Here is an 18896-nt window from a genome sequence, read left to right as displayed (position 1 = left end):
TGGAACTGGAAAACTATTTGAGTGTACCCTAGAATTCCAATCACAGAAATCCAAATTCTTCAAATAAAACGAGTAGCATATACTTTTTATACGTTTTAAACCAACGATTTATAATACAGTAAAGTTATAACTTGAGCAAGTTGTCTGTTTAAGACAAAGGTTCACTCGCCAGTTTACTAGCAGACTATTACTGTAACCATAATAAGCTTTCCGACCATCACAAATATAAAAATTACTAGCCAGATGGTTTGAGAGGACGGGGGGGGGGAGGGTTTGGTGTCTCATAATATGGATTTGCTCTGAGACTTGGCTGTCTCTCTCTCTCAAATTCATTCCTATCGCGTATTACTCTTAAGTTAATAAGGTTATTTATAAGATCTTTGCAAGTCATCGGCGTCTCTCTATCATCGGCGTCTCTCTGTTTCCATCCGTGTCCCCTTTATTAAGATTATCCAGTCTCCTATGAGTATTATATATGTCTATATCACGGTCTGGCTCAGCTGCCTGGCTTTCCTCATTCTTCAAGCCTTTCAGCTCTGGTACAGGTCTCGTTGCGTACACCTGGACCCTATCCAGCTTTATTTGATGTTGCTGTAGGTGGAGTTGTATGTGAGGATGGAGCTCACGTGTGTATAGGATACTGAAGGATTCCTCTAGCTTCCTAAATGCCACCATTATGTTGGCCAGTCTCGCATATGCTGTTTGGGTCTCTGCTGCTGGGTTGTGGATTATGTCAGCTCAGGAACTGGGCCGCGGGAACGTTGATCCTAGGAGGCCAAGGTAACTGCAACGTTATCTTGGCTTAATTACTTTGTAGTTACCAAGGTAACTGTAAGGTAAGGTGAGTTCCCAGGTCCTTCTCTTTTGGTGTTTCTGAACGTCATCTCCATTTTCGTTTCCTCATCTGGATCTCTTTGCCTACTTTACAATTTGTGTTACCTTGCATTTTTTCGGGGGTTGAAGTCTAGTAGCCATTCATTCAATCATCCCTGAAACTTATCCAGATCTTCCTGCATCTTTTTTTTTTTTTACAGTCCTCGTGTGTGTTCCGATGTCTTTAGTAAATTAACATCGTCTGCTCGCATTGAAATATACACATCACCTTTCTCCTTCATGTCGTATTCCTGTATCATCTTCACTATGGGACGTACCCCACTTGCGGCCCTCAGTCACACTGTGATCTCAGTGTGAATCTCACGGGTGTGTGTGTCCAGACACCTTCTCGTTTCTCACCAAAGAGGTACTCTTTGGTCCAATTTAATACTATGTTACTCTTGCTTGATTCATGACTTTGTATAGCAGTTTCTTGTGTTTTAACTGTATCCAATACTTTATGAAACTTCAGGGAAACAGGATCTAGGCCTCCTTACCTTCCCTGATGACGGTTGCCTTGTTAGAAAGCCCCAATAGGGTCGTTATCCTAAGACTCTGCCCTCTATAGAACCATGTTGGTGTTCAGAGACAAGATTTGCACCATCTAGACTCTAGATTACTTCACGGATATTCCTGTGGGCCTCTTTAGTATGTATAGTACTTTGGTCTGTAGTTAAGAACGTGTACATAATTCCTGTGTTGAATATAGGTAGTGTGTTGTCTTATAAGACATTGGTATTTCCAGTTTTTCTAGTGTATGTACAGGTGTATATGTGTGTGTTGTGTGTGTGTGTGTGTGTGTGTGTGTGTGTGTGTGTGTGTGTGTGTTGTGTTGTGTTGTTGTGTGTGTGGTGTGTGTGTGTGTGTGTCGTGTGTGAGTGTGTGAGTGTGTGAGTGTGTGTGTGTGTGTGTGTGTGTGTGTGTGTGTGGTAACAGGAGGGGAAAAAAGTTGTCCGGTGGGTTTGTTTGGCGAGGCTAGTGTTTGATTGCAGGGGGATACGAACACGCCTCCCCACATCGACGGATGTCTTCATTACCGAGCTCAACTTAAGTAATATTATGTGCACCTCTCTCACACCGGACCCCTTTTATCCGGCCTTCGGCGAGAGACACTAACACGCTCGCCCCGTCATCAACACCTCGGATCATCCATCAGCAATCAGAGCGACACGACAGCCTGATACACATGTGTAAGAAGCGGATGCAGCCGGATATATTGGCGCGCGGGGGGAGGAAGGAGAGACGGGGCGTATTCTGGTCATGGCGGGAGTGATGGATGGTCTGTGCGGCAGGTCTTGATAAGCTACCCGCCTGTTGATCACCTCACCACCATCACTCTCCATATTGCCTGCCTCCTCCACTACCTGCGTCTGAGAGCAGTCAGGCTCTAGCTATTGGGCTCGGTGTATTTGGGCTTTCTAACCTTTCGCCGGTCGGCCGAGCGGACAGAACGCTGGACTTGTGATCCTGTGGTCCTGCGTTCGATCCCAGGCGCCGGCGAGAAACAATGGGCAGAGTTTCTTTCACCCTATGCCCCTGTTACCTAGCAGTAAAATAGGTACCTGGGTGTTAGTCAGCTGTCACAGGCTGCTTCCTGGGGGTGGAGGCCTGGTCGAGGACCGGGCCGCGGGGACACTAAAGCCCCGAAATCATCTCAAGATAACCTCAAGATAACCTGCCTGTACTAGCGTACTTACTATTGAAGCTGTGTGTGTGTGTGTGTGTGTGTGTGTGTGTGTGTGTGTGTGTGTGTGTGTGTGTGTGTGTGTGTGTGTGTGTGTGTGTGTGTGTGTGTTCCACCACCTCTTCTGTGTGTGTGTGTGAAGTTCATTCTACTTTAATAATTACTATATTGAAGTGTTTTAAGCATCAATGTCCTGCCATGCTGCTTGGTGCTTGACCAAGCTTCCTGCAGGGCTGGTGGTCAAGCATGCTGTCACATGCCGCTGCTCGTTCTCAGGGGTTTGAGTAACAATCCAACAGCCTGGATGTCATTTGGAGGTGTTGAGAAAGTTTCCTTTTTATATATCGTGAGACATCATCCAGTTAGGTCATTCATGTGTGGAGAGGGACCGCTCATGGTACTGAAATTGTATTCTTTGGAGTGGAGACAAGAGTCGTATCTCATACACAATATACACAGGGGAGTACCGTGTATATCGGTGTGTGTGGTATGGTAAGTGGTATGAAATTAGGGGTCTCTTGGTTATCTTGAGATGATTTCGGGGCTTTTTAGTGTCCCCGCGGCCCGGTCCTCGACCAGGCCTCCACCCCCAGGAAGCAGCCCGTGACAGCTGACTAACACCCAAGTACCTATTTTACTGCTAGGTAACAGGGGCATAGGGTGAAAGAAACTCTGCCCATTGTTCCTCGCCGGCGCCCGGGATCGAACCCGTCTTCTGCCAGGGTGTGTAAGACATATCCCTGGATCAAGGGGTAAAAAAAAAGCTTGCAGAAGGGTACTAAGGGAGTGATGTGATCATCCAGGCTGTGATGGCCACGCGGGCCTCTGCGACATACCAAAACTATATCTACCACGGGGATATATGTTAAAGGAGTATAATGTCATATTCTTTGTGGTGAGGCGAGGGACGAGGACACACCGCCCTTCATGTGGGGAGGGGAGGAGATGGGGGGTCAGGAGGGGTGATGGGGAGGTGTAAGGTAGGTGAGGGGTGGTTGCTGAGGGTGTAAGGGAGAGGTCTACAGGAGGTGATGGGGGTGAGGGAGAGGTCTGGGGCAAGATAAAGAGGGTGATCTGGGGGGGGGGGGGAGGTAGTGAGTAGGGGGGTAAAGATGGGGGTGCCAGTGGGGGGGGGATGCCAAATACGGCACCAAATGATGGTCTGATGCAAGTGTCTCCATCGTCATTTTTCACGCCTGTCCTGCCACCAGTTACTGTCCCGCCCTCAGTTACTGTCCCGCCCTCCTGTCTCGCCCTCTCTGTCTCGCCCTCCTGTCCCGCCCTCTCTGTCTCGCCCTCCTGTCCCGCCCTCTCTGTCTCGCCCTCCTGTCTCGCCCTCTCTGTCTCGCCCTCCTGTCTCGCCCTCTCTGTCCCACACACACTCTGTCCTCTTGCCTGCCTTCTGAGACAGATACATAGAGAACGTGAACATTACAATGCTTGAATCATCACCAACACCTCGCATTCTTATCGGATTGACTTATTTCGTTAATACTAGATTAGTGAGAAGACGGACTGCTGCTGCTAGGACAGTATGTGTTACCCCCCTTGTATGGTCTCTACCTGTGTATGTGTATACAGCGAGCGAGGTCTAGCTCCAAAGCCCCGCCTCCTAGCGCAGTGCTCCATCATGTACTTGAAGCCGAGAGTGGCGTGGGCTACTCTTTCTTATATCACTTCGGTGTGTATGATTTGTTTATTTGGTGGGGGGGAGGGAGAGGGGGGAGATATAGGGGTGGGGTAGAGGGGTGGCGTAGAGAGGGTGGGTAGAGGGGGTGGGGGTAGAGGGGGGAGGGGTGTGTCTACGTTACAAAACTCACAATATCAGAGGTTGATGTATCGAGTACCGTAGAATGGGTTTAAGGTTTCAAGAGTATTGTTAAGTGTGGCGTTATTCACCTGTGGAGTTTAACCAGTTGCCGCTGTATTTTGTATTGGTTGGTATTGTACACGTTACTACTGTATTGTTTAAGCACGTGTCCCTTATAGTTACACGGCGCAGTGCGTGTGTGTGTGTGAGTGAGGGAGTTTGTGAGTGTGTGTGTGTGTATGTGTGAGAGAGTGTGTTACAGGGATACCTGACAACCAGGTATCAACCTGGTATCAACCAGGTGTCAACCAGGGTGTAATGTAGTCATCTGTGTCCCGCAGGTTCCCGCCTGCCGTCGCCGCGGCCGAGCCTGCGGCAGAGCCGCAAGCGGGCTCTCTCCTCCTCTCCGTACAGCGACTCCTTCGACATCAACTCAATGATTCGCTTCAGCCCAAACTCCCTCGTTTCCATCATGAACGGGTCGCGGTCCTCGTCCGCAAGCGGCTCCTACGGCCACCTCTCCGCAGGTCAGTACTCGCACACCTACTGATTCCCCTGATCAGGTGTCTTATGCAGGTGGTGCAACAATGATCAGTATACAGCTTCCACTGCATTAACCTCTGTGTACAGGCAGGATCCTAAATGTACTTACACGCGACCAATTAGGTGATGCTAACGTCCTCTCCTGCTCTTCGCCACCTACAGGAGCCATCTCCCCGGCGCTGGGGATGCACCCAGGGGTAGGGGCGGCCACACACCTGCAGCAGCTACAGGCACACCTGATGCGGGGGGCGTCGCTCCCCGGGTCGCCGTTTCTGGCGCCAAGTCCGTTGCTACAGCACAGTCCGTCTACCTTAGCGACCCACCAGTCTCTCTTCTCCCTCTCCTCACAACCCCCCTTGCCCACCGCCCCACCCAAGCCCGAGGTAAGGACATGTTCTCAACCCTCCCCAGCAGGTGGGTTAGGGCCTTACTTACAGTATTAAAAGCTACCGGAGTTTTTAATAATGTAAACTTAATTATTTACAAAGGTTATTGAGTGTGCTTGTTGTAAATGTCTTCAGGTGTGGGGAGGAATGTTGAGTTATAGCATGCTATAGCAGGTGTGTCTCAGGTGTGTCTCGGTGCATGCGGGGGCACGGGGCGTGACATGACAGGAGTGACACGTGATGTGACACCTGTGATACGTGACATGACACCACTCTTCACACTACTGTTGACCTTCATGTCTGCTTCATGCTGCAGAACTGAGTGTTATTGTCAACGTTCCGTCAGTATACGAGCAGTGAGACGGCAGAATATTAGTTTAGAATGATGGTGCATCAAAGGTGTGTGGCAGAGTTCAGGATGGTACTCCTTTCAACTAGAGTCTTATGCTAAACTTTCTAAATTACATTAGAGATTAGCAGAAGACTCTAGTGGAAAGGACTAGAAACCTTTTAGAAACGTTCTAAATTACATTTCAGATAGATACACAAACTCGGAAGCCATGAAATGAAAGGAAATTATTCTTTGCATGCAGCCATATATATAGAAGTTAGAAAAAAATATTGAAAGCCATACAATGGGATCGAACCCACATCCCTGGACTTGCATTAAGCACACGCCCTACCATCATGGTCCAGTCGGTAGTGGCTGAGGAGTACGTGGACTCGTAGATCACACAGATCCTAGTTTCATTCCATCATATAGCTTCTGTGTTCTCATATATCACGTTCTTCTTTCATTATGCCCAAGGAGGCTTGGGGGGGGGGGATGGGGTCAACAAAGTGTTCATGATCTTGTACTGTCTATACGCCATGTGAGATCTAATCCGGTATAACTGGAAGACTGTACTTAATCCTTAGTACTTAATACTTAATCCTTTATACTTTTCAGTCATGGAAGTTTGAAAGCGCTCACGTGTGTGTGTGTTTATTTCCCGGGTGTGCGTGTGTGCAGGGGGAGAAGAAGGCGTCCCCCGCCATCTCCAGCACCATGGAGGAGGACAAGGGCTCCAAGGTCAAGAAGGAGGCGTCGAGCACCACGTCTGGGGCCTGTGGCACGGTCAGCGCCTCCGCCAGAGACGACGATGGCCTCAAGGAGGAGCCGCCGGACTTCATAGAGACCCACTGCCACTGGAGGGAGTGTAACAAGGACTTCAATACCCAGGACGACCTTGTTAAGGTACTGAACTACTTAGTGCCATTAAACCATTTATCTTTATATTTGTCGGATTTAACAGTTTCATGCAGATCGGCGTTCAATCCCCGACCGTCCAAGTGACTGGGGCACCATTCATTTCCCCCGTCCTATCCCAAATCCTTATCCTGACCCCTTCCCAGTGCTATATAGTCGTAATGGCTTGACGCTTTCTTTTGATAATTCCTTCCTTCCTTCTTTAACGGATAAATATTGCGATTTACATATAGACAAGGGATGGGAATCATCTGTTATTGCAGGATACGTCAAAATACCATGCTGTAAGTTACCTAGATTAACGCTGGTATTGCCAGAGCAATGTACCAATCTTGGTCAAGAAGCCTTGTACATCTTTATGCATGACTCAATCCGAAGGAAATCATACCCACACCATCACCCACACACACACAGGTACAGTGGGTGGTCAAGACCTCTGGTGTGTGGAGTGGGTGAGCCAGCTGTAGGCCTACGGGATGGGCTGTGAACCACCTTGGAAGCCAGTAACATTTTGCAGTAAAGGCACTACGGGCTCACCATAGCCCGTGCTACTTGGAACTTTTTTTTTCCAGGTAGCGAATCTTTAACAACAACAACAACAACAATTTTGCAGTACAGTATGTCCAGATTTCCACTACTGGTAGACGCGCTTGGGCTCTACCTGCTTGTCTCTGAGCACTGGCTATGGCGAGTCAAAGACACAATGCCAAAGGAACATGAGAACATAAGGGTGAAAAAATCTGTACAGGAAGCATATACAGTAATATATGAGACCTGAGCTTGAGGCCAGACGCCGGGGGCTAGCCTCACCCAAATTTTCAGGAAAACTGGTCTGGGGGTTAGGGGCGGACATAGGCTGGTCGGGGTAGGCCTAAGTTAAATGTTTTAAGAAATATTAGCACTTATAAACGTCCCCGGGCCATTTTCAAGGAGTATTTCCTTGAAACAAAATGTGAAATATGGTGTGTGATTACCGTAGAGTTGTTGCTGAAAAAGATAGGAGACTGGATGAAGGAAGAGAAAGTAAAAGCAATCTGAAACCCATATATTTAAGTGCGTCTTGCGTGGGGGGGGGGATACAGGAGAGGGGGGGGACGAAAGATAATTAGATACAGAGGGGAGATAGATACATGGAGATACAGACCCGGGTACCCCCCCCCCCCCCCCCCCCGTAGTGTATGTTCGTGTATATAATACACACACAGCAGTAAATAGGTACCTGGGAGTTAGTCAGCTGTCACGGGCTACTTCCTGGGGTGTGTGTGTGTGTGGTGTGGAAAAAAGTAGTTAGTAAACAGTTGATTGACAGTTGAGAGGCGGGCCGAAAGAGCAAAGCTCAGCCCACGCAAAACACAACTAGGTGAATACACACACACACACACACACACACACACACACACACACACACACACACACACACACACACACACACACACACACACACACACACACAGTAATCTTTGCCAAAGAGCCAAAGCTCAACCCCCGCAAGCACAAATAGGCGAGTACACACACACACACACACACACACACACACACACACACACACACACACACACAGGAACATCAGAATAGTTCAATTATAACACAACAGGCACAAGGCGGCCATCAGGCGGGGCCCTGGAGCTAGACCTTACCCTTCCGTGGTCACTAGCAGGCAAGAACTAGCAGCCAAGTCCACACACCAATTCTTTCATTACATTTACTGAGCATAAATAGACCTGTCTTCCCCTGGTCCAGGGTCGAGCGCGAGAAGGGCCTCGACCCCCCTGGAGCCAGGAGGCAACATGACCTCTACGCCAGGGTGCACTAGAGGCGAGAGTCGGGTGAGAGAGGTGAGTGGGGTAACCGCGCTTCGGCCGCCTGCTCTCCAGAATCACATAGGCGAAACATCTATGCTTTTTGTGGCATTTAAAAACTTGCAGAAGACGTAAGTGATCTGTTAGGTTGTGGGTGGTGGGGTTGGTGGGTGGTGGTGGGGTTGGTGGGTGGTGGTGGGTGGTGGTGGGTGGTGGTGGGGTTGGTGGGTGGTGGTGGGGTTGGTGGGTGGTGGTGGGGTTGGTGGGTGGTGGTGGGTGGTGGTGGGGTTGGGGTTTGGGGAGGTGGGTAGTGGTGGTGTGGTGGCTTGGGGTTTAGGGTGGTGGTGGTTTAGGGCGCTGGGTGGTGGTTTAGGGTGGTGGTGGTGTGGTGGGTTGGGGTTTGGGGGTGGTGGGGTTGGGGTTTAGGGTGGTGGGTAGTGGTGGTGGTAGTAGTGGGTTGGGGTTTGGGGTGGTGGGGTTGGGGTTTAGGGTGATGGGTAGTGGTGGTGGTAGTAGTGTGGTGGGTTGGGGTTTGGGGTGGTGGGGTGGGGATTTAGGGTAGTGGCTTGGGGTTTGGGGTGCTCGTGTGGGGATGGGGTTGAGTGAGGACGCGCTGGCTTGGTGTGGTGCCACAAGATCTGTACACAAGGTGCTGGGGACGGAGGCTTTGTGGAACTAGGCGACCCCTAACGAGCAAACATTCAGCCATTAAAGCGTAATTGAGAAATTATATCAACGGTCCCGGCTTACAAAGGGATCCATTGCCGGCAGACAAGAGGCAGGTAGGGGAGGGAGGTGAGGGAAGGCGTGAAGGGCGACGACTCCCGGCCCTAGCGCCTAGGACACTCACCCATACTGATCAAGTGTAAAGAGCGTGGCCGTACCTGTTGGGCAGCTCTTGGGCTGATGCCCCAGCCAGTGGTGCCCACAGGGGGGGGGGGGGAGGGTAGTGGACATCTCCATTGATGGCTGGTGCCCCGGAGCTCTTGCTGCTCCTACGTGAACGACGCTACGACAGGCCGTCTTGTTCTTGTTGTGTATTTACGGGCTCACCATAGCCCGTGCTACTTGGAACTTTGTTCCAGGTAGGGAATCTTTAACAACGTTGTTGTTGTAGATTTAGCTACTCAGAACGATGTGTCCATGTAGCACGGGCTATGGTGAGCCCCGTAAGTACCCATGACCTCCATCCGGCTCCCTACGGGTCCGGCGTGCCCAAGCCGTCACGGATGTGGGGTTAGACCACTCTCTCTCTCTCTGTCTCTCTCTCTCACTCTCACTCTCTCTCTCTCTCTCTCTCTCTCTCTCTCTCTCTCTCTCTCTCTCTCTCTCTCTCTCTCTCTCTCTCTCTCTCTCTCTCTCTCTCTCTCTCTCTCTCTCTCTCTCTCTCTCTCTCTCTCTCTCTCTCTCTCTCTCTCTCTCTCTCTCTCTCTCTCTCTCTCTCTCTCTCTCTCTCTCTCCTGTTGCTTTATGACACCGTGTCCCCCTCCCGCCTCCCACTAGAGCCCTCCTGTCCCCCCCTCTCTACCCTGACGCGATCAGTTGGTCGCGAACTCTAAATTATCTATCCGACGGCGCAGTGTCTATTCACATAACACACAATTACCAAATGGGTGTGTGTGTGTGTGTGGATGGGGGGGGGGGCTACGGGCCGTGCCCAACAACAGCCTACTAGATCACACGTTAAGCCTGGCTCTAGGCCGGGTTTTGGGCGTAGAACTCCCTGAACCGGACACTAAAGCCCCGAAATCATCTCAAGATAACCCATGATAGCTAGGCCTATCATGACCAAAATAAAAGGTGTTGGCTAACCTATCATTGGGAGCACGTCCACAGAGTATGTGTAGCGTGACAGTGTTGACTGGACAGTATTAAGTGTGACAGTGTTGTCCGGACAGCATTAACCGTGACAGTGTTGACTGGACAGTATTAACCGTGTCTGTTGACCGGACAGGTCTCACGGACGCCAACACTGCCGCTGTCACTAAGGCAGAAGACTCTGGAACACATCACAAGCCAGACTTTACCTGCAGGAGACACTACACAGTATTAGCCAGGTGCCACCCCCAGCCTATTAACCCAAACATCCCACCTACCCTAGAATCCCTAGTGTCCTATGCATAGAAAACGGGAATATATGTGAGTCGCTACTTAAATAGGCTGCATTGGTAGCCATAACGTGAAAAACTCTTCAAACTTGACTTAAAAAACTTGAGCTCTTGGCTCTTGGACCCCACCTTTCTAACCGTCTAATATACTGATTCTCGACCTATCATATTTAAATATATATATATATATATATATATATATATATATATATATATATATATATATATATATATATATATATATGTCGTACCTAGTAGCCAGAACGCACTTCTCATCCTACTATGCAAGGCCCGATTTGCCTAATAAGCCAAGTTTTCATGAAATAATTGTTTTTCGACTACCTAACCTACCTAACCTAACCTAACCTACCTTTTTCGGCTACCTAACCTAACCTAACCTATAAAGATAGGTTAGGTTAGGTTAGGTAGGGTTGGTTAGGTTCGGTCATATATCTACGTTAATTTGAACTCCAATAATAAAAAATTGACCTCATACATAATGAAATGGGTAGCTTTATCATTTCATAAGAAAAAAATTAGAGAAAATATATTAATTCAGGAAAACTTGGCTTATTAGGCAAATCGGGCCTTGCTTAGTAGGCCAAAAACTGAGTTCTGGCTACTAGGTACGACATATATATATATATATATATATATATATATATATATATATATATAATTCACACATCCCCAGGATGCAGCCCATAGCACCGGTCTAACTTCCAAGTACCTATTTACTGTCAAAGGTGAACAGATGCATCAGGCGAAAGAAGACTGCCTATTTGTTGCTGTGTGTCGCACGGGAATCGAACCCGGGTCCCTCTTGCTTGTGGACTCGCGGACACTGACCAGTGTGTGTGTGTGGGGGGTAGGGGGGTAGGGGGGGTAGATGCATGATGGGCCTTATATAGTGAGAAGTCGACCACCCGCACCTGCCTCCAGATGGACGAGATGCAGGTTTTTGCCCCCAACTCATCCTCCAACAACCTGGTTTGTGCCACTAATTACAACGCGCCTCCAACCACCTTACCCCCTCCCCCTCCCACCCCTTGTCCTGTGTGTGTGTGTGTGTACTCACCTATTCACCTAATTTATGCTTGCGGGGAATGAGCTCTGGGTCTTTGGTCCCGCCTCTCAACTGTCAGTATTTTATACGTTCCTATCATATCCCCCCCCCCCTCTCTCCCTTCTTTTTTTTCTAGTGCCGTAAGGTTCAGTTCCTTCAGGCGCTCCTCATATCCCATCCCTCGTAACTTTGGGACAAGCCTCGTCGCAAACTTTGCTGAACCTTTTCCAGTTCCAGCATGTGTGCGTGTGTGTGTGTGTGTGTGTGTGTGTGTTTGTGATTGATATTCACATATCAATTGTCTGCATCATAGGAGACTTTAATTATACTAGATTAAACTGGGATATTAAACCTGGAAATGCTGAGGTAAAAGTTTATTTTTTTTAATAAACTGATGTACTTACAGCATGACTGGAACCTTGACCTTGAAATGTTAGAGACGAATATTACAATGCGGCAATTACACACTTTGTAATACAGTGTAATACACACAGTGTAATACAGTGTAATACACACAGTGTAATACACACAGTGTAATACACACAGTGTAATACAGTGTAATACAGTGTAATACACACAGTGTAATACACACAGTGTAATACAGTGTAATACACACAGTGTAATACACACAGTGTAATACAGTGTAATACACACTTTGTAATTACATAAACATAATGTTACGTGAATAATCAATTTGAATAATAATGATCCAAAAGGCACAAGAAAGGGACTATTGAACTTCAATAAAAAAAAAGTTATAACTAAACGAATTAAAAATGCGGAGGTTTTAGCTAATAACATAACGTGATCATCCTCCAAGAATTGTTTAAAAAAAAGTAGTTTTCTCCTATTGGTCCATACGAGGCAGCTGCTATTGGTCCATACGAGGCAGCTGCTATTGGTCCATACGAGGCAGCTGCTATTGGTCCATACGAGGCAGCTCCTATTGGTCCATAGGAGCCAGCTGCTATTGGTCCATACGAGGCAGCTGCTATTGGTCCATACGAGGCAGCTGCTATTGGTCCATACGAGGCAGCTGCTATTGGTCCATACGAGGCAGCTGCTATTGGTCCATACGAGGCAGCTGCTATTGGTCCATACGAGGCAGCTGCTATTGGTCCATACGAGGCAGCTGCTATTGGTCCATACGAGGCAGCTGCTATTGGTCCATACGAGGCAGCTCCTATTGGTCCATACGAGCCAGCTGCTATTGGTCCATACGAGGCAGCTGCTATTGGTCCATACGAGGCAGCTGCTATTGGTCCATTTGAGCCAGCTGCTATTGGTCCATACGAGGCAGCTGCTATTGGTCCATACGAGGCAGCTGCTATTGGTCCATACGAGGCAGCTCCTATTGGTCCATACGAGCCAGCTGCTATTGGTCCATACGAGGCAGCTGCTATTGGTCCATACGAGGCAGCTCCTATTGGTCCATACGAGGCAGCTGCTATTGGTCCATACGAGGCAGCTGCTATTGGTCCATACGAGGCAGCTCCTATTGGTCCATAGGAGCCAGCTGCTATTGGTCCATACGAGGCAGCTCCTATTGGTCCATACGAGGCAGCTCCTATTGGTCCATACGAGGCAGCTCCTATTGGTCCATACGAGGCAGCTGCTATTGGTCCATACGAGGCAGGTGCTATTGGTCCATACGAGGCAGCTGCTATTGGTCCATACGAGGCAGCTCCTATTGGTCCATACGAGGCAGCTGCTATTGGTCCATACGAGGCAGCTGCTATTGGTCCATACGAGGCAGCTGCTATTGGTCCATACGAGACAGCTGCTATTGGTCCATACGAGCCAGCTCCTATTTATATCCACCCGAACAAATTGTTTTGACTAACCTACGCTTGAAACAATCCAGTGATCCCACATCTCTATTATGTTACCCGGTAATTTGTCCCATAAATCAACATTTCTGTTTCGAATCCAGTATTTACCCAGGTCTTCCCTGAATCTAAACTCTCTCTCTCCCCGTTCTTCACTCTTCATGCGTGTGTGAGTTGGGTCATTTGTTTGTTGTGACTTGCGTTCAGCAATGGGAATGTTAAATAAGGCGGAGAGGACGTCAGAAGCGTTAACCATGTTGTGGGTGCGGGGGATCACCTTGTTGAATATGTTGGTGGTTGAGTGTGGTGCAGGTGGCCACAATGTGGGGAATTGGTCTTACGAGGGGTCTTAGGAAGTCCATTTCTGAGTTGATTAGACCATACACTAGAAGGTGAAGGGACGACGACGACGTTTCGGTCCGTCCTGGACCATTCTCAAGTCGATTGTGAGAATGGAATTGACAATCGACTTGAGAATGGTCCAGGACGGACCGAAACGTCGTCGTCGTCCCTTCACCTTCTAGTGTGTGGTCTGGTCAACATTAGCCCCGTTATTGTGACTCATCGCCTGCATTTGTGAGTTACTACGGCCCTTCACAGATGCCAGAACCCCCTCTCTTCCCCACCTCCCTTCCCCAACATCGGCAGCTTACCACCCGTCGCAGTGGGTACTCCCCACAGGTGTGCCTGGTGGTGGTGGTGGTGTGGGCGGCATGTGTCAGGTGAGGCGAGAAGGACGGGCTCTGGCTCCGTATGGTAAGGATATATATACATCTGTCTGTAACTGAGGGAGGTGTAGTGCTCGGGACCCCGCCCTCTGGTCTGGTCATAGCGGTTGTGTTACAGTATTCTGACGTTCACATTCATTGTCGCGTCTGGCCTTAATGTTGTGGAGACGGAGGTGGCTTCCAGAACTTCATGTTTTGATTCAGCGCATTACACTCGACGAACGGTTCATGGTGCGAGTATTTCCTCATATGTTACGTGGAACAATGTTACTCGTACATTGTTCCATGTACTTTATAGTTTAAGAATATATATTTTTTCAGTCTCGATGTATGTCATCTTGTCCTGTTTCCGCTCACTTTAAAGAGGCTGACCATTCGCCCCTCCCCCCATCAATATCTTGTATATAGTGATCATATTCCCTCTGTTCCTTCCCTAGGGTTGAGATAGTTGCCTTTGCACCCATACGATGAGCCTGTCTTCCTTATTCTATCATTTCAAGTCGTATAGAATATGCTTTATGAAAATGTCTGCGAGTTTGGCCGCCCCTCACACGACTTTCCCTCCAGCTCCCTATAATGATTGTTTCCCCTCACAATTGAGGGGAAATATAATGAGGCTCTATAATGATTGTTTCAGGCCCCTTCAGCGCCCTATAATGACTGTTTCCCAGAGCCTTGGTGGCCTTAGGATAATATTTACATGTCATCTCATAGTACTTTCTCTAGATAATAGCCTTGTTTCCTTGTATATGTTATCACAAGGACTATATTATGAGTCTAATATCTCCCTCCCCGTCTCCCGTCCAGCACCTCAATAACGACCACATCCACGCCAACAAGAAGTCGTTCGTGTGCCGGTGGAAGGACTGTTCGCGCGAGGAGAAACCCTTCAAGGCGCAGTACATGTTGGTGGTCCACATGCGGCGTCACACCGGAGAGAAGCCTCACAAGTGTACGGTGAGTCTCTCTCTCTCTCTCATGTTGTTGGTTAAGTCTTTACTGTTAAGTGTGGGTCAGTTGTGGTGGTTTTAGTACCGCTCAAGGGGGTTGATAGGCCTTAACCGCTGCACCAAATATGTTGGTTGTCGCTAAGGTGTTGTGGTGGCCTTGAGAGGCTTCGGGTGTGTTCGGCGGTGTGGCTTCCTTCAAGGCGGTGTGGCCCCCCTCTGGGTGGTGTGGCCCCCCTCAGGGCGGTGTGGCCCCCCTCAGGGTGGTGTGGCCCCCCTCAGGGTGGTGTGGGTCCCTCTCAGGGCGGTGTGGGCCCCTCTCAGGGCGGTGTGGGCCCCTCAGGGCGGTGTGGGCCCCTCTCAGGGCGGTGTGGACCCCTCTCAGGGCGGTGTGGGCCCCTCTCAGGGCGGTGTGGACCCCTCTCAGGGCGGTGTGGACCCCTCTCAGGGCGGTGTGGACCCCTCTCAGGGCGGTGTGGACCCCTCTCAGGGCGGTGTGGACCCCTCTCAGGGCGGTGTGGACCCTTCTCAGGGCGGTGTGGGCCTCTCAGGGCGGTGTCAGCCCCCCTCAGGGCGGAGTGGGCCCCTGTCAGGGCGGTGTGAGCCCCCCTCAGGGCGGAGTGGGCCCCTGTCAGGGCGGAGTGGGCCCCTCAGGGCGGTGTGGACCCCTCTCAGGGCGGTGTGGACCCCTCTCAGGGCGGTGTGGGCCTCTCAGGGCGGTGTCAGCCCCCCTCGGGGCGGTGTGGCCCCTCCCCAGGGCGGTGTGGGCCCTTCAGGGCGGTGTGGGCTCCTCTCAGTGGTGTGTGGGCCCCTCAGGGTGGTGTTGGCCCCGTTTAGGGCGGTGTGGGCCCCTCTCAGGGCGGTGTGGGCCCCTCTCATGGCGGTGTAGGCCCTTCTCAGGGCGGTGTGGGCCCCTCTCAGGGCGGTGTGGGCCCCTCTCAGGGCGGTGTGGGCCCCTCAGGGCGGTGTGGACCCCTCTCAGGGCGGTGTGGACCCCTGTCAGGGCGGTGTGGACCCCTCTCAGGGCGGTGTGGGCCTCTCAGGGCGGTGTCAGCCCCCCTCAGGGCGGAGTGGGCCCCTGTCAGGGCGGTGTGAGCCCCCCCTCAGGGCGGAGTGGGCCCCTGTCAGGGCGGAGTGGGCCCCTCAGGGCGGTGTGGACCCCTCTCAGGGCGGTGTGGACCCCTCTCAGGGCGGTGTGGACCCCTCTCAGGGCGGTGTGGACCCCTCTCAGGGCGGTGTGGGCCTCTCAGGGCGGTGTCAGCCCCCCTCGGGGCGGTGTGGCCCCTCCCCAGGGCGGTGTGGGCCCTTCAGGGCGGTGTGGGCTCCTCTCAGTGGTGTGTGGGCCCCTCAGGGTGGTGTTGGCCCCGTTTAGGGCGGTGTGGGCCCCTCTCAGGGCGGTGTGGGCCCCTCTCATGGCGGTGTAGGCCCTTCTCAGGGCGGTGTGGGCCCCTCTCAGGGCGGTGTGGGCCCCTCTCAGGGCGGTGTGGGCCCCTCAGGGCGGTGTGGACCCCTCTCAGGGCGGTGTGGACCCCTGTCAGGGCGGTGTGGACCCCTCTCAGGGCGGTGTGGGCCTCTCAGGGCGGTGTCAGCCCCCCTCAGGGCGGAGTGGGCCCCTGTCAGGGCGGTGTGAGCCCCCCCTCAGGGCGGAGTGGGCCCCTGTCAGGGCGGAGTGGGCCCCTCAGGGCGGTGTGGACCCCTCTCAGGGCGGTGTGGACCCCTCTCAGGGCGGTGTGGACCCCTCTCAGGGCGGTGTGGACCCCTCTCAGGGCGGTGTGGGCCTCTCAGGGCGGTGTCAGCCCCCCTCTGGGCGGTGTGGCCCCCCCTCAGGGCGGTGTGGGCCCCCTCAGGGCGGTGTGGCCCCCCCACCCTCAGGGCGGTGTGGCCCCCCCCCACCCTCAGGGCGGTGTGGGCCCCTCTGGGTGGTGTGGCCCCCCTCAGGGCGGTGTGGGCCCCCTCAGAGCGGTGTGGCCCCCCTCATGGCAGTGTGGCCCCCCTCTGGGTGGTGTTGCCCCCCTCAGGGCGGTGTGGCCCCCCTCAGGGCGGTGTGGCCCCCCTCAGGGCGGTGTGGCTCCCTCAGGGCGGTGGGTGTGGCCCCCTCCTCAGGGCGGTGTAGCCCCCCTCTGGGTTGTGTGGCCGCCCCTCAGGGCGGTGTGGCCTCCCTCAGGGTGGTGTGGCCCCCCTCAGGGCGGTGTGGCCCCCCCTCAGGGCGGTGTGGGCCTCTCGATGCGGTGTGTCCCCCTCAGGGCGGTGTGAGCCCCCTCAGGGCGGAGTGGGCCCCCTCAGGGCGGAGTGGGCCCCCTCAGGGCGGTGAGAGCCCCCCCAATGGGCGGTGTGGCCCCCCTTCAGGGCGGTGTGGCCCCCCTCCGGGTTGTGTGGCCCCCCCTCAGGGCGGTGTGGCACCCCTCTGGGTGGTGTGGCCCTCCTCAGGGCGGTGTGGCCCCCTTCTGGGTGGTGTGGCCCCCCTTCAGGGCGGTGTGGCCCCCCCTCAGGGCGGTGTGACCTCCCCACAGGGCGGTGTGGCCCCCCTCAGGGCGGTGTGGCCCCCCTCAGGGCGGTGTTGGCCCCTCTCAGGGCGGTGTGGGCCCCTCTCAGGGCGGTGTGTGGCCCCTCAGGGCGGTGTGTGGCCCCTCAGGGCGGTGTGGGCCCCTCAGGGCGGTGTGGGCCCATCAGGGCGGTGTGAGCCCCCTCAGGGCGGTGTGAGCCCCCTCATGGCGGTGTGAGCCCCCTCAGGGCGGAGTGGGCCCCTCAGGGCGGTGTGGGCCCCTCAGGGCGGTGTGGGCCCATCAGGGCGGTGTGAGCCCCCTCAGGGCGGTGTGAGCCCCCTCATTGCGGTGTGAGCCCCCTCAGGGCGGAGTGGGCCCCTCAGGGCGGTGTGGGCCCCTCAGGGCGGAGTGGGCCCATCAGGGCGGTGTGAGCCCCCTCAGGGCGGTGTGAGCCCCCTCATGGCGGTGTGAGCCCCCTCAGGGCGGAGTGGGCCCCTCAGGGCGGTGTGGGCCCCTCGGGGCGGTGAGAGCCCCCCTCAGGGAGGTGTTGGTCCCTCTCAGGGCGGTGTGGGCCCCTCAGGGCGGTTTGACTCCCCCTCAGGGCGGAGTGGGCCCCTCTCAGAGCGGTGTGGGCCCCCCTCTGGGCGGTGTTGGCCCCTCTCAGGGCTGTGTGAGTCCCTCAGGGCGGTGTGAGCCCCCCCCCAAGGAGGGGGGGGCCCTCAGGGCGGTGTGGGCTCCTCTCAGAGCGGTGTGGGCCCCTCTCAGGGCGGTGTGGACCCCTCTCAGGGCGGTGTGGCCCCTCTCAGGACGGCGTGGGCCCTCTCAGGGCGGTGTGGGCTCCTCCCAGGGCGGTGTGGGCCCCTCCCTGGGCGGTGTGGGCCCCTCCCAGGGCGGTGTGGGCCCCTCAGGGCGGTGTGGGCCCCTCTCAGGGTGGAGTGGGACCCCCTCAGGGCGGTGTGGCCCCCTCTCAAGGCGGTGTGGGCTCCTCTCAGGGCGGTGTGGGCTCCTCTCAGGGCGGTGTGGGCTCCTCTCAGGGCGGTGTGGGCTCCTCTCAGGACGGTGTGGGCTCCTCTCAGGGCGGTGTGGGCCCGTCAGGGCGGTGTGGGCCCCTCAGGGCGGTGTGGCCCCCCCTCAGGGTGGTGTGGGCCCCCTCAGGGCGGTGTGGCCCTCTCTCAGGGCGGTGTTGGGCCCCTAAGGGCGGTGTGAGCCCCACTCAGGGCGGAGTGAGCCCCCCTCAGGGCGGAGTGGGCCCCTCAGGGCGGTGTGTGCCCCCCTCAGGGCGGAGTGGGCCCCTCAGGGTGGTGTGAGCCCCCTCAGGGCGGTGTGGCCCCCTCTCAGGGCGGTGTTGGGCCCCTCAGGGCGGTGTGAGCCCCCTTCAGGGCGGAGTGAGC

The 18896-nt window shown here is 53.7% G+C and overlaps 1 protein-coding gene across 1 annotated transcript in view; it reads left to right on the top strand.

Annotated features, from left to right (window-relative positions):
- The first annotated feature begins 730 nt into the window (after positions 1–730).
- ci (cubitus interruptus) overlaps positions 731–18896 on the top strand; it is a 35785-nt gene continuing 17619 nt past the window's right edge. The window contains 5 exon segments of the mRNA XM_069319067.1: positions 731–780; positions 4692–4894; positions 5073–5293; positions 6309–6533; positions 14883–15032. Coding sequence (XP_069175168.1) covers positions 731–780; positions 4692–4894; positions 5073–5293; positions 6309–6533; positions 14883–15032 — 849 coding nt within the window.

This window comes from Procambarus clarkii, chromosome 92 (genome assembly GCF_040958095.1).
Source record: "Procambarus clarkii isolate CNS0578487 chromosome 92, FALCON_Pclarkii_2.0, whole genome shotgun sequence".
NCBI lineage: Eukaryota > Metazoa > Arthropoda > Malacostraca > Decapoda > Cambaridae > Procambarus > Procambarus clarkii.
The sequence above is the reverse complement of the archived record's forward strand: the minus strand, read 5'-3'. Positions and strand labels throughout refer to the sequence as shown.